Raw genomic sequence first — 16,719 nt, forward strand, 5'->3', positions numbered from 1 at the left:
TGTAGATACCTTCGTCAATGGGTCGAGAGACAATGAACTACAGAAGACTTTACGACTAGCAAGACCCAAACTTTCAGATAAAGCGCTCGCCTTTGCCTTGGGACACGAAACACGAAAAAGCTAGTCAGGCTTCACGGAGCTATCGAGTACGAACCTCTTAAGAAGGTGACGAACAAAACGATAAACGTCTGGAGGAAATCGTACGGAAAACAGTTCGTAACACGATGCCGAAGAGACGTGGGCCTAGGTGATGGAATGATGGCGAAGTATGTTACATTCGCCGTAATTTGCAAGAAAATAATACCACAGTCAGAAATACAACAGATCAAACACTGAGCTAAAATAGTTCGTTAAAATGCTGATACTCTGTCAAGACGGCGAGGCAGTACAAATTGTAATCACTGAAGACGAACTACCTTATTATTCAATGGCAGCCTAACAGCTACAAGGCCCAAGCAGATGATCCATGTATAAAAAGAGTATTAGATTGCATTCGTCGACGAGGATTAGCAAAACATACGACGCGGCCAGCGAGGTGTTCATAATAGCGACGATAGAGATCGAATATTCTAGAAGTTCTGGAACCTATATTTATATTAGAGATAATATTATTTTAGTGAGTTGATAAGAGACTATGGTATTGTAAACTTTAAATAACTAGTTTATATAAATTAGAACCGCTCATATTATTATTGCTACATGTTACACTACCGTCGAAATTAAACAATACATTTTCATTTTTCTGCTCCTTTGTAACAATAAATGGTAAAATATTTTCAGATGGAATAATATAATCACACAAAAATTCGAATATTCAATTCGAATTTGCACCAGCATTGATAAATAATATATAACGAAACTCTGAGATGGGTTTCACGGTACCACCAGCGACCACAACTGATCGGGCTTCCTTTACAATGTTGCTAAAGTGTAAAGACATTCTATAAATGATACAACTGCTAAAATTGGATTACTAACTGGAGGAATTATCACTTGTGGCTCTTTTGACTCGGGTCTCTTTTTCGTATTTGTTTTTTGATTTTATGAAAGCTTAAAAGTCTCAGACTCCATCAACCCCTGGTTTTCTTGTACAGGATATTTCAAGGCATAACTTTTAATTTTCTGTACCAAACCACACTCCTTACAGAACTTGGTTAATTTGAACATGTTATAGTTGTCAATATTTGCATTTAAGACAAAATTTTCTATAGTGAAATGCTGGTTCTGGTTTCTCTGCTGTATTTCTCTAATGTCTGCAATAATTGATTGATAACAAGTATAAGCTGATTGATCATCAGGAGATTTTTGGCTGACAACCTTTTACTAAATTTACTTTTGTAAGCTTTTATGTTAATAAGTGCGTGGTAAACTTGCGCGTAGTACCAATTAGTATTATGTATTTGTGCCAGAGCTTCTAGAAGATTATAAGCCTCATCTAAAATAACTATATTACTTTTAAATCTAATTCCATTAGCATCGTTAGTTACTTTATGTAAAACTGTGTTATATAACCTCAGCATCTTCCGTTGCTTTCCCAGAAGCATAATAAGGACAAGCATTGAATTCTTTACTAGCATTAACTAAATCTTTAACATCCAGATAGGTTTCTAAACAACGCACCCATCACAAATACAATGGTTTTCTAACATGCTTCTTAGAAGATCCCTTCATGTAAGAAACATTACTCTAAAAAGCAACAGAAACTAGCAAAAATAGAGCACACACTCAAGTAAAATGGCTGCAAAAACTACTTCATACGGAAATCAAAACAACTGTGGTAACACAAAGATGCTATATAAATTTAATCAAAAGCTTTCTTATTCTACATTAGGACAACTACAGTTATTTTTGGACGAGTCTTAGACAAACACAATATAATATTTCCATGCATACCTCCACATAGGACAACACAGAATATAAAATCGACTTCTTGCAAACTGCCGACCAAATAGTTTCTGCAAACAAATCCAGCTATCCAATATTATAATTTGAATCATAAAATCAGGCATAGAAATAGGTCAATGAAGCACAAGGGAATCTCAATAAAGGAAATAACTTCCCAACTCTATACCAAACATAGAAATCACTACTCAAAAAACACCAAAATTCACAAGCAAAAATCCTACCCTGTATATATACCCAAGGCAAAGCAAGCAAACGCCATTTCTCCCCTTTCGCCCCTTATTATTTCTCGTCTGAGCAGTATACTGCTTCTCTTAAACCAATAAGGGAATACATACCTTAGATACATTTAAAAAACCTTAAGGTTTAATGCAAAATTTAACTATAATCTGCCCCCATCACATGAGGGTCAAGACACTAGAAAAAAAAAAGAAATTTACGGTTTTACCCCTTTTTCAGATACTATTAATATAAACATAGGCATATAATACCTAGACAACACGTTACATTGTAAACCCGTTTCGTTTCCCCAGTGCAACAGAGAAAAAAGATACGAGCAATTCTTATATATCTTTCTAATGGCCAGGGTTTATCGACCACGTCACCTTCATATGACCAAACAATCTCCAGTGGGAAGGTCAAGCAGTCGATAAACCTCGTCCATTAAAAAGAGATGCAAGGACTTCTTGTATCTTTTTTCTCTGTCGTACAGGGGTAACAGTTTTAGATTGCAGCGCGCTAGGTATTATGTAGCTGTGAATATAACGTGCACTTAAAAATCATTATTTGAATACAGCTTTAAAGATTTTTTTGTGTGCAAGCTCATCTTAGAATTTTTACACAAGTTTTCTGTTTATTTTCTTACGCTAAAAAAATCATATAAACTTTCTATATGTTTTAATGGATTTATTTTAATTTTGCTCTATTTTTTCATTTTAGGATTCAGTGTCGACTTTACCGCCCACATTTGCTACGCATATATGTCGTCGAAAGGAAGAACTCCGGAAGAAAAAGTTAAAGATTCTTTATATGCTCTCGGACTGCCCATATTCCAAGGTTCCATAAGTACCATACTTGGCATGATAGCTCTTCTTTTAGCCAACAATTATATATTCTCCGTATTCTTTAAGATGGTATTTTTGGTGGTGTTTTGTGGAGCTATGCATGGTCTGTTTTTACTTCCGGTACTGCTCTCTTTGTTTGGACCCGGTAAGTATATGTTATAAATCAACATATTGGGTATCTTAGCAATTGTTAAAGTTTAATGAAAAACGCATAATATTCATTTATAATATTTAGGATCTTGCACCAAATACAAACCGGAAGATGATATTAAACTCTCAAAAATAGAACAGTCGTTACCTCATCCATACTGCATACCTCATCCCCAGTTTACATTAAATGGTAATAATTTAGGAGGGGCACTGAAGGGAACTACCCCAGTCATGGAAAAGTAAGTAAATAATATTACCAATATTATCATGTTATAATAAGTAATTAAAAAGTTTGTCAAAAGTAATAAACTCTTTTTTTAATTATTAACAGCAAAGTATTTACTGTATTTAATACATCTAATTAATATTTTCTGAAAATTTACATCAGTACGTTACATATAATATGTTTACCAATCACTATACTATTTATTATTATTTACGTTTTTATTAAATATCTTGTGTTAATTTTTAGATATACAAAAAAATCTAAAAACTATGTCGATATGGATAAGGATCTTGGATTAGGAACGTCTGAAGAAAATTCCAGCGAATCGTCAATACATTCACAAAAGAAACTCCCAATGGATGATGCAGCATTAGAAAGGCGTTATAGAGATGCTTGGAGACGTAATTCGGAAGCAGCCATCATTAGTTTTAGGAACTCACAAGTATTAGACATATTTGGTACCGACTCAGAAGCTGAATATTATAGGTCAGTTTTTATTTTTACTACTACTACTACTAAGGATTTCCACAGTTTTCACTGTCTTCCTTCACTCAACCGTTTTCTCCAATTTTCCCTGTCATTCCAGTCTCCATCTCGCAGGGTTCTTTTCTCCATAGCCTCGTCGATTTCATCTCTGAATGACCTTCGGGGTCTTCCTCTCTTTCTTCTTCCAATCGGGCTCCATTCTGTGATTTTGTTTATCCAGCGTCCTCTGTCCGCTCTTCTGACGTGGCCGTACCAGGATAGTCTCTTCTCCTCTATATAGTCGATTATGTCTGATTGCACTCCCATTCTCCGCTTAATCTCTGCGTTTTCAATTCTGTCTCTTTTTGTAAGTCTACAGCTTCTCCTCAGGAACTCCATTTCTACTGCTCTTATTCTACCTCTATTTCTCTTGTTTATTGTCCAGTTTTCGGACCCATATGTCAGGATACTTCTTGTCAGGGTATTACATATTCTCTTTTTTGTCTTTATCGTAATGTTCTTATCCCACAACACTGAGTTTAGTTGTCTTATACAGTTTCTTGTTTGTCTCAGTCTGTTGTTTATTCTTCTTGTGTTGTTCTCTGGTTCGATATTATGGTTCCTAAATACTTGAATTTATCTGTTCCATTTATTTGTCTTCCCTCGTCTATCTCTAGGTTTCTCATATCCTTGTTTTCTGTTGTTAGGTATTCGGTTTTCTCTAAGTGTATTTCCATTCCGTTGTTTTTATATTCTTCTTCTAGTTTTCTGAGCATAAAGCTGAGATCTTCTTCATCTTGTGCGATGACTACTTGATCGTCGGCAAAACTTAAGGTGTATAGATATTCGTCTCTTACTGGTATGCCCATTCCTTCGCACTTTCTCCTCCATGGTTTGAGTGTCTTTTCCAAGAATATTTTAAACAGAGTAGGGGACGTAGCACAGCCTTGTAGAAGTCCTTTTGTCGTCTTAAATGGATTGTAGGCTTTATTTCCACATTTAATAGCTACTTTGTTTTCTTTGTATAGTGCTTTAACTGCTTTTATTAGTGTTTGTCGGATTCCGAGATCATTCATTGCTTCCCATAATTTGACTCTAGGTATTGAGTCATATGCTTTCTTTAGATCAACAAAGGCCAGATGGACCGGTCTACCTTTTGCCATTTTCTTCTCTATCAGTTGTTCTAATGTGTACGTATGATCTAGGCATGATTTTCCTACTGTGAACCCTGCTTGGTCTTCTCCAATTATTCCTATTATTCCAGTTTCTAGTTTTTCCTTAATAATTTTCCCGTAAAGTCTACCTACCGACGATAATATACTAATTCCTCTATAGTTTTCACATTTTTTCCTGTTTCCTTTCTTATGTATGGATGTGATGTATGCTTGTGTCCATTCCTCAGGTATTTCTTCTCCATTTAGTCCTCTTTCGAACATTCTATGTAGCATGCGGAATAACTTTTCCGTTCCGTTTTTAATTAGTTCGTTTGGTATTCCTCCGGGTCCTTTGGCTTTTTGGCTTTTTGGCTTTTGGCTTTTGAAGAACAAACATTGAAGAACAAAAAAGCCAAGTTTTTATTTTTAAGCAAACGTTTTTAGTATATCAATCTAGTTTTAAATCAGTTCACAGGGATTATAAAATTACAATAAATAAAAAAAAGAAATTAAAACAAAAATAAGATTCGGTAGCCCAGTGGTTTGGGTGTCAACTTACTAAGCATAAAAACTCAGAAGTCGTGAGTACTAATCTGACCAAAGATGGGAATTTTGATTAAAAAAAAGTTTAAACTTCTTATTTTTGGTCAAATTAGTAGTAGTAGTTAGTTTTTACGCTTAGTAAGTTGACACCCATACCACTGGGCTACCGAGTCTTGTTTTTGTTTTTTTTTTTAATTTTTTCTTGGTTTATTGTAATTTTATAATCCCTGTGAACTGATTTAAAACTAGATTGACATACTATAAGAAGTTCAAACTTTTTTTTTAATCAAAATTCCCATCTTTGTCAGGTCAGTACTCACCCTGGAGATCGAATGCCGTCTAGATGTAATAAATAACTCTTTGTATAGAAAATGATTAAGCTGACTTTACTTGGTAATAAGTCATTTACGTAAGAGACTACTTAAACATAATTATCCCGCTAATAACCTTAGCAGTTGATGCTGTTAATATAAACAAAAAAATGTATTATTTCAATTTATTAAAAAAAATATCTGTAAGTAATTACTTAAAAAAAAATTGTGGTGCATGTTTGCCAAAAGTTTTTTATAATCGATTGGGGAAGGCTACATCATGATCACTGTAGTTTGTGGTGTAAATAACTTGTTTGATGGATTCTATTTGCTTGCGAGTTTGTCACTTTAATTTGACTACTACCATATACAACAATAACAGATCCTTGTTCGATTTTCAACAGAATCTCTAAAAAATATTTTTTATAATGATCTGCATCCTTTTCCCTATATTAATTTTCAGTCTTTTTAGAAACAAATGCATTAAGACCTCCTTCAACAACTCCTGAGTTGCTATCAATAGGGCTAATAATAAGGCGCTTTCCCATTTCAGGTCGGGCTTTTAAACCTGTCGACAAACTATCTAGGAAAGCTTGTCGTTTATGTTTCACATTTAATTCTGCCAAATTTGTGTCACAGTATGTCCTTCATTGAATCATGTTTCATCTGTATAATACGTTTTTTCCATCTCTTCAAAATTCTGCTATTTGTTTCAGACACTTTTTGTGCCATAAAATTGCCATTTTTTTCAGTAAGGGTACTATTCCTCTTTCTTTTTAAATACTCATAGTTCATTTCACGTTAAGTACGTAACAAAACATGTCTTGATATTTTTTTGGAATATTTTCATTAGATTGAAGAGAAGAAGCAATTTTTTTTATAGTTGGTAATTTTGAAATAAAATTCATGTACTGCACAACGAATGGGTTGTTTCGTTGTATAATTTAATTTTATTTGTTCCCTTTCTCTTTTATCAACAAAGTTTTATTATCGTTTGTTTCATCGTCTCTTTTAATTACTCTGTACACCTTAGCTTCTAAACTTTTTGTCCATTTTGTAAATTGTGACATTCCGGTTGGATTTGGAGATTGGTTTGCAAAGCCGCTCAACCACATCGTAGGCTGCAAAACTGATAGAATATGGACCTGGTGGTTGTGCACCGGCATAGATTTCTAATTGATAAGTATAGAAAGTGCAAGAATCCACCAAAGAATATACCTTCAGACCTGATCGGTCCTGTTTGTTTGGAAGGTATATTCTAAAACTACAGCGACCTCTAAAGCCTAAAAGCATCTCATCGATAGTGACATATTGGCCAATGGTATACTATTTTTAAAAATTTTCGACTACATCCTTGAATACGACTCTAACTGCTGCAAGTTTGTCTACTTGTTTCCATTCGTCCCTTTTACGACTATCATCTAGGCGTAAGTACTTCATAAGAAATCTTAATCTGCGGAGAGCCATCGTTGCCGGAAATATGTCAATGCCCGTACCATTTTTTTCCCAAGTCTCAAAAATTGAAGTTCTACCTCCACGGTAAAACCCAGCTAAGTAAAGCAGACCAATCAGAGCTTTTAGTTCACATATATTTGTTAGCCTCGCATCGGAATTGTCTTTATATAACAATATGTTTTATAATTTTGTCATTAAAAAACAGTTTTCAGCATTCCTTTTCAGTTTTGCAACTTTTCTCTTCACGAATAACTCCAGGAAGTTTTGTGATGATATTTCCTCGTCTAGTTCTAACGTTTCGTAATCCGCATGTCTTATTCCATTTCATTCCATCTTTGGTATTGTAATAAAGGTGTTGGTTTGACCCACCTTGTGGAATACATTCTTGTAAGTGTTACATATATAAGTGAATACATACTTACATTAAAACGAGTTGGGTCTGAGAGAACGAAAACAGATATAACATCGACACTATCGCTTCAATACGCATTAGTAAATGAGGGATTATAGCTGGTCATGCTGTCGAAAGGTACCTAGACCGCCATGACCGTACTTAGACTCTCTGACCGAATAGAGATAGGTACCTATTAGAAAAACTGAATGGGCCCGACAGACCCAACCCGTGCACCGCCAGGTTAAGTAATAATTAAATTTTCTTCTTTTGTCAAAACAAAAATATTTTTTGCCAAAGGGTAAACGTCTTATTATTACTGGCTTATAAAAAATCATTAAAACATGAGTCACTTGCTCCAATTGTGATACTTTATATATTACTTTAACTATAACATATTACTTTAAATACAAATTTTTTTGATAAAACGTTAATTTTGTTCTAGGCGTAGGTCTAAAGCAACAGAAGCAGCAAATCATACAGTAGTAGACAACCACAGTGATAATTATTTAAGGCCAAATAGATACGAACCAAACAGAAGATATTCACCACCACAAGAAAGATACCACCACAGGAAAAACAATGATCTCGCCAGGTCCAGTTCTTACCACAATATAGTACATCCTAGATATACTAAAGAGTCAAGTCCTAAGTTTATGAAGGAATCTAGATTTCCTTAGTGTTGAATATTATAAATAGTTGTTCAGTTTCAGTAATATGTATCATATTAAAGAAGCTTTTAAATAGAAATTTACATTGTAATGAATTGGAAGAAACTATTAGTATTTTATAATATATAATATAATATCCTGTTACTAGTTGGAAAAATATTACATATTATATTAAAGCATACCTTGAGGTTAGCTGAATGTTTAAAAAGGAATATAAATTAAACCATGTATTTTGGTTGGTTGGGTTAAGACGATAACAATGATTTACTATAGGGATGATTTAGTCTTCTACAGAATATAACTTATTCTGTAGAATAAGTTTGTGTTATAGCAATGTTATAGAATGGTATAACAGTATCTTTAAACTTAAATTAAAAATTCTTAAATGTCACAGATTTTAGAGTCACGAGTGTTTTCTCGCACCTGATGTCTATTTTTCCTAAATAATCAATTGAAGTGGACGATTTACATCGTGTCTCAATATGTGGACTAGATATTCTAGTTTTCTTTGTTTAATTGTGATCACGATTTCTCTTTTCCATTTCTGTGGATTACCCACTTGTTGGTATCATGTTCTAGTTTTTTCATTAACATTTCTGTCAGCGTCCAGGCCTCTGCACCATATAGTAAGATCGAAAAAATTTAGCATTTAATTAGATGAATACATTATAGTTTTTGAACAGTGCAATATAGCAGAATAAACACAGGGTAAAAAATCTAGAATTAATAAAACCGATCAGTAGTGGAGAATAATATCAAGACTTAAATAAATATTTAATGTAACGGATATGAGACTATTATATATAATAACAACACCTCTCTAAATTTAAGAGGGAGATTTAAGGGAGGAATACATACATTAATAGAATTGAAAACAAAAAGGTTAGGCTGGTTTGGTAAGAAATAGACATCGGAAAAAATATGCACGAAAATTTCTTAAAAATGCAAATATACTGTAAAAAATCATAAAAATGAGCCTACAAAAGTGAAAACAAAAGTATGAAACAAAAATTAGTCATAATACAAAATCTCTTATAAAAACCAGATACAAATAAATACAAACATAATGAACTAAATTGTCAAAATTTTTCGTTTATCAGTTAAAATCTTTACACTTTGAAAGGGTCCATTGTATTGGATATTTGCCAAAATAATTATCCAATATTCCTATACTCGTAAGGTTGTCATTTAATGTCTTTATTAAATAAATATAACAATACGACAGCCACGACAAGATTAATATAACAATACAAAACCATACCATATAAAATGTTGAGCGTTATGTATACCTAGTCTATGTAATCAAACTGAGAAAACCAAATAAAAATGCTGTAATTAAAGGAAAACACAATGTCAAAGGCCGCTTTCGGTAAACTAGTATGTATCTGAAAAACAAATATATTTGTTTAAACTTAAAGAAAAAGGTGTAAACACATGCATACTACCAGTTTGTACCTACGGGTTGGAGACCGTAGCCCTTACCAAGAAATCTGTTAAAACACTAGAAACAACGCAAAGGGCAATGGAACAAAATATGCTTGGAATATCACTGAGAGGCAAGATTAGAAACACCGATATCAGACCTAGAACGAAGATCAGGGATATTGTGGAAGAAATTACCAAAATGAAATGGAGCTGTGCAGGTCACATTACCAGATATGATGATAACAAGGAGGACGACAAGAAGCATGGGAAGATCTCAAAAGAGATGGGTAGATAACAGAAGAACAGTGGCAGCCAAACAGTGAATTAAATTGGCGGAGGATAAAAAAATATGCAGTATGTGTTATCCAAGAGTGGATAAAAATAGATTACGAAGAAGAAGAGATTAAACAAAAACTTTTTTTTACTATTTATTACTACTGAGCTTAATTTATTGCCAATTTATTTACATTTTAAACCATTTAATCTAAATTGCTAGTTTTAGCTAGTTTTTTGCTATGACAGAACTCAGTCCACGTTTTCTAGGTTTAAATCGTTATTATTTTTCTAAATTTTTTCTTGTACATGCTTTACAACACGGTTAAAACCATGTCCTAGGTAAGTAAATTATGTGTTATGTTCTTCTATGTATAACCTGTTAACCCACTTGTAGCCTTACCCATATTTCAAAGAGTAAGCTCGTACTTAAATCTTCTGGTCACAAAAAATATATAGTATTATTAAAAAGCCTCTACTATTCTTTATCTGTTGTTTATTCAAACCCGAATATAGCTGTCATTAACTTTTTTCCTTAATTTATTTTTCTTCTGATATAAGGACTGTTGATTCGTTCGATAGCGAGTATTTAAATTTTTACTTAATTTTTGAAAAACTGTAGGTGCATAAGTTATTGTCATTGAAAACAAAACGATTGCTTTAAGAGCGTAGGTGCAAAATTACGGGCCAATGCTTTTTAAATGAATTAATTTTTTTCGAATCCTGAGAAAACTAATAAGTATTTTTGAAAAATTTAAACGCATAATGAACTAATGCATTAATATTGAGGGCCGAAAGTTCCTAAAAACTTCTATAATGTTAATTCTTATGTATAATGTTAGACTTCTGTAATGTGAAAAAGAAGAGAAAATTTGGTGTGATTTTTAATTTCAAATACCTCATTCACAAAAACTTTTTGTTTATTGTAAGGGACTTTCGGCTCTCGGTAATAATGTAATCTTTCATTCTGCGTTTAAATTTTTCAAAAATATTTGTTAGTTTTCTTAGGATTAAAAAAAAATGAATGCATTTAAAAAGCATTGGCCCGAAATTTTGCGCCTTCACTCTTAAGAATTACACAAAAGATTTCGAGAATAATAACTGCTGCTCCTTCCTGACCTTCATTTCTTTTAGTTCATGTGTTTTGCTATATTACATGTAAAACTTAAAACTTTTTAATTTTCTATATTGAGATATCACGAAATTTGCAAAACATAATGTTTTCATCGGTACTCAAACTTCTCAAAGCTTGCTTAACGTATGTTTTTTAGAAGTTCTGTAGATCCTAGATTTTTTTCAACATTTCAAACTTTACAAAAACTGAGTTAATAGATAGAGGCAAACAGTAAACTATCCAGATTAAACCTTTGCTATAGAAATGTATTGCTCTACTGGTAAATTCAACCTAAATTTCCTACAACTGTAATAATAGTTGCGGAAGAGACGCAACAAAGAATAATTTTACGATTAATAATAATGACCTTTTTTTGGATATAGAAGGAATATTTGAATTATTTGCTGTAAACTATTATACTAGTTAGAAAGATTTAGTTTTCTTGCGAAATATATAAATCTATAGACAATAGGCCTAAAAGCAAAACACAACTAAAATATCTTGACATATAATTAATAGACAAAAACTATTTTATTTATATTATCTATCCAATATAAATGCTCTATTCAACTGAATTAATGAAGAATCTCTTGTTCTCTTTAGTGTATTGGTCATTAAAACTTCGATAACCTATTTACTCATAATATTATTCTTTCTATTCCATGTTATCTTATCAACCAATCATATATTTTTAATAAGATATTAAATAATTTTATAGACCTTTTCGTATTAATATGGCTTTCATCAAAAGATGGGAATATCATAATTGCGTAAAAACTAACACGACATGAACTAGTTTTCACACATGTATTTGCAATACAAATTTTACCTTAGGAAAGCTTCTTAAATAAAAACTACTGAAACTTAATGACTTTGAAATAGGTGTTCATTTTTGTCAGTCACAATTTATTTATTTTACCCTAATAAAGGATCTTCTGATTCCACAAAACTTTTGTAAATATTTAAGTTTATTGATTTAGTTGCAATTATAATTTTAAGCGTAGGTATAAAAAGAGCTAAGTTACTCTATAATGCCGTAATAACCTTTCAACACCCGTACTTTTTTAATCAATGTTTTCGTCAGAGTGCAACTGTTTTAATTTCAATATTCTTTATTGTGCTTGCCTTCGATAAAACTTGGATTGATAATGAGAGTACAATTTTTGGAGGTAGCCTTTTAAAAGTCATTATATACTTAAATGCCACTATTATACTCATGTATTAATACAGGTCTTTTTTATTTTTGTTTTTTTTATTATAACTAATCATTAATACGACAGTTGATTTTGTAAATAAAAAACACTGAGCTCTTCTAATTTTTTCTATTTTATCCCAAAATTAAATCTCAAGCTTCATTTTACTTAAAAACTTTGTCGCGTTAAGTTGCAATATTTTTATTTGGCAATGAAGTAAAACTCCACTGCTGTATCTATAGTTTCTTGTTTTTTGTTTAATTTTAAGGTTTAATTGTATGCAAATTAGAGCTTAGCATATCCTTGAAGTGTCAATCCATTACTTGTTGACCTCCTTGTCTCTAAGTATATTTATTCTAAGTTTAAATTTTTTTCTAGTTTCGTTGATATTTCTGTAAAACTGTCTCGTATCGGTCTTGTTTCTGAAGATTGCAAACTCTTCAGGAATTTTAGTCCCATATTTTCTTTTATTTCTCTTGTGTATATGTTTTTCATCTTTTGAGGTCATGACTCAATAGTACCTACTCGTACACCAAGTTTTTTTGTTGCGCGGCTCATAAGCATGATTTGTCATTCTGTGGGATCAAAGGGATTAACCATAGTGTTTTATATGACGTGTATATTTTGAGTGCGCGACCAATATATTTCATATTTTTGAAAGCCAGTGTAATTATTTATTTGTTTTCACATAATTTGTCAAAATTAAGTATGCACTTTAAACAGTCTGTGCCTTCTTATTCCTCTCTTTATATGGATCGGTATTCAATCAAAATGTTTGCCTTTCATAAACTAATTCACTAGTATTATCCTTATCTTCAGCATTGTACAAGACTGGATTTTATTCTTAAAGTGAATATAAGAACACATAAACACAAGATGATACTAGATTAAACATTGTCATAGAAAAATGGACGGGAATGTCAATAAAATATGAGATTATTAAAATTATTTTTCATTATAATCACAAATATTTTATTATGTTAATTTCTTAATAGTAATTGTTTTAAGTTTTACTTTTTAGTTAATGTTGACTGATTTTTATGAGAATTATATTTATGAACAAAGCTAATGCATCAACTAGACAACAGTTTTCCAACAATCCGTGCAAAAAGTTTTCTGGACCAAAGTCCTTTGGCCTTAAATCTTTTCATTTAGAAACAAAAAGGTATGGTTTTTACTATAGTAAGAAAGTTCGAAAACATTGTTATTTTAAAATATTCAACAACATACTCTAGCGAATGGTGAAATAAATTAAAGCTGTTAGTTATAAACGACTTAAACAGAAGTAGAGAAAATCAGTATTTTGAGTTTTCCCGAATTCTGTCTAACCTCGTATCTTATACAAGTGGGTGGAGTTAGTGGTCTTAGGTAATATTCAGTAACTTTGAAATAATCCACTTGTGGACATTGACCAGATTTTCTCATAATTGTTTTGCAGCGCCAGAAACCAAGACACAATTTGTTGCTTCATTTGAAGTACCGTAAAGCAATTATTTAACAGAATAGCTTATGAATATAGCAACAATTGAATGATCTGTTCTTTCTAATCTTTCAGCCTTCCAGCAGGAAGTACATTTTTCCAGCAATCATGTTTGCTTTATATCGTTCATATAAATCTGTCGAAACGATCAAATACTGAATATTCAATAAGATTGTACTGATATTATTGTACCTTTAGAACAAACACCCAGAATGTATCAAACAAATTCACTTACATAAACAATGGACGTTAAATGCATGCACGAGACTCCCAACACAAACCGTGTAAATGGAAAATTTTAGTGATACATTATGACAAGTTTTATGCGATATAAAAGTATTACTACTTTTATTTTAAAATTTATATACCAAAGTTTTAAAAATAAAATGAATTATAAACAAAAAAAAAACAGTAGATTTCTACTCACATAAAAAGCCCTAAGACAGTTCAAAATTGATGCATTGGCAATGTCCTTTTATCATCTTAATTTTAGGTAAAAAAATTGTAATATAAATTTAAAGTACAAGCGTTATTGGTTATAGAAGGGATCGGACCTGGTTGTATGTTCTTTATTTAGAAATATATTAATTTATTTCTTAATAGAAGCAGATTGCTCAAATACCTTAGAATGATCCTAAATGAACGTAATAGTTTTAAGTGTGTACAGTTTAAGTAATTTTTGTAAAATATTTTTGCTATTATATACCTAAATAAAAATATATAAAATAATTTAAAATTTTGAATCTTACCCAGTGATCTTTCACACATTGAACTTGTGAAACAAAATATATGTTTCTACAAAAAGTTCCGACTTCCTAATAACTACAGACTCACTAAATTCTCTAGAAATCATTTCTAAAATCTATTCTTTCCGTCCTGTGGCCAAACTCGACAAGAATTGCACAATCTAAATCACATGAAAATTGCTTTCCTGTGTGTGCCATCTGATATTGGAATCACGGGCAACGATCTGGAAGAAAAACATGCAAGAGAAGCCTTAGAGGACGCAACTATTTAGTTATATGCAAAAACTCCAGCGACAGTGGGAAAAAAAGGGGACAAAAAACAGGCAAAATTACTTGAGTTAAACCAACATTTCAACCAAGGTCTGATAGATGTTCCACTAATCGTTTTTCTCGGGTGATCATCACGCAACTACGGCTTGGATATAGTCGCCTTACGCATGGATATTTGATGACAAGATATCCCCAACTGGAGAGTTGTTCTTGTGAGACCCTGCAAACAATAAAAAGTCTTTTAGTGAAGTGCCCGTTATACAGTGCAGAAAGAGGTGAATTCGGAATCCCGAATGTGAACGAACTATTCTTAAAGTGCGTTGCCAAAGTGATTGTCAATATTTAAAAGCAATAAACTATTTATACAAAATGTGATTGTTGTAATATTCTACGGCTGTTAATATTTTCTTTTTTCGCTAATAGCCATACAGGCTGATGCGAGTTTGTAAATAAAAAAATATATGCTTTTATAAATAATTGGTGAAATTTTTGTCTACTAACTACTGTATTTAATAGGAATAAATCACATTCTGGTTAGTGACGTTAAATATTGTGTTATTTTCGTCCGCGATAATCCCGATTTTTCGAGAATTGTAGCCGATAAGCAGAATTAAAATAATAGCATAACGATAGTGATTAGGATTGACGATAAAACATTAAAAAGTCACTTAAAAATAAATAAACAAGGTTAACTGATAAATTATAGTCAAGTGTAGGCAATCGATCCAAAATACGTTGAATCCTTGACATATTCAAAAACGACGTTGCCAAAGTGGTAAGGATTTCTGAATACAGAATACTAGGACAATAGTGACAGATACCTACAAAAGGACAATATATGGACAGTGACGGCACAACGGATGAAGGCATTAAAAGGAGGAGGAAGATGAGGGTTCAGATAACGAAAGAAAAAGATCAAAGAAGGGTCGAAAACTCTCAACCCTTCACACATACTTCAACCAAAAAAAGAGATAACAACAATGAGGTAAAACTGGATAAACTGGTAGATATGAACAACCTGGCAAGTGACATTAAAGAAACAAGAAAAACCCAAAACAGAAGCAATAAAGCAATACAAAGACTTATTTCTGATAATCAGGCCTTAAAGGATGAAAATAAAGACTTAAAGACAGAAAATATTGAAATTAAAAAGAAATTAAATGAAGCGTTTAAGAAAAGATAATGAGAAACTTTATTAAACATAATTTGGAAATAAATGTTGAAATTAAAAACGCATACACACTGTGAGAGAAAACCTGCCTGATCAAATTAGTAGAACATAAAGAGAAGATAAAGGTTATGAAAAATAAATCCAAACTAAGAAATGTTAAAGAAGAAAAAATATGCATCAATGTCGATACTACGAATAAAGAGAGAGAAATTTAGAAAACAATTAGAAAACTTGCACGAGAAGGTAAATGAGACAGTAAAGAGAACAAAATAGTCAAAATGTAGACAAAAAACTAGTAAACCATTGTTCCGAAAATACTATGACAAACCAAGCAATGGCAATGGACATGAGCAATTATAGAAAAAGCATCAAAGACACAGACAGATACATAAATAATGATCAAGACTGTAAGCAACGAGTGACAAGAAAAGAAAAACCCGTAAAAATGCAGCCAGCAACGAGCGAGAACACAAACAGTATATTTAAAACCCACATGAAAAAAGACACACCTCCGTAGTTCACAGTCCCAAAGGATGGACATTAGCAACATATAATGTCAGAGGTCTTAACGCCAAAATAGTTGAACTTGCCGAAGAATTTGAGAAAAATTAAATAGACGTACTAGGTATAACAGAGACCAAAAAGAAGGAAAAAAGCACACAGTTTTTAGACATTTCCACATCACCAGTGAAGTATCATAAGGTGAAAGGATAAA

The 16,719-nt window shown here is 32.1% G+C and overlaps 1 protein-coding gene across 1 annotated transcript in view; it reads left to right on the plus strand.

The window, feature by feature from the left end:
• Ptr (patched domain-containing protein) overlaps positions 1 to 14,553 on the plus strand; it is a 274,044-nt gene extending 259,491 nt beyond the window's left edge. Inside the window, exons 13-16 of the mRNA XM_072523099.1 lie at positions 2,842 to 3,111; positions 3,202 to 3,355; positions 3,589 to 3,828; positions 8,107 to 14,553. Of these exons, the coding sequence (XP_072379200.1) occupies positions 2,842 to 3,111; positions 3,202 to 3,355; positions 3,589 to 3,828; positions 8,107 to 8,341 (899 nt within the window). The 3' untranslated portion in view covers positions 8,342 to 14,553. The remainder of the gene's footprint in view (positions 1 to 2,841; positions 3,112 to 3,201; positions 3,356 to 3,588; positions 3,829 to 8,106) is intronic.
• The last annotated feature ends 2,166 nt before the right edge of the window (positions 14,554 to 16,719 follow it).

Source organism: Diabrotica undecimpunctata, chromosome 2 (genome assembly GCF_040954645.1).
Source record: "Diabrotica undecimpunctata isolate CICGRU chromosome 2, icDiaUnde3, whole genome shotgun sequence".
Taxonomy (NCBI): Eukaryota; Metazoa; Arthropoda; class Insecta; order Coleoptera; family Chrysomelidae; genus Diabrotica; species Diabrotica undecimpunctata.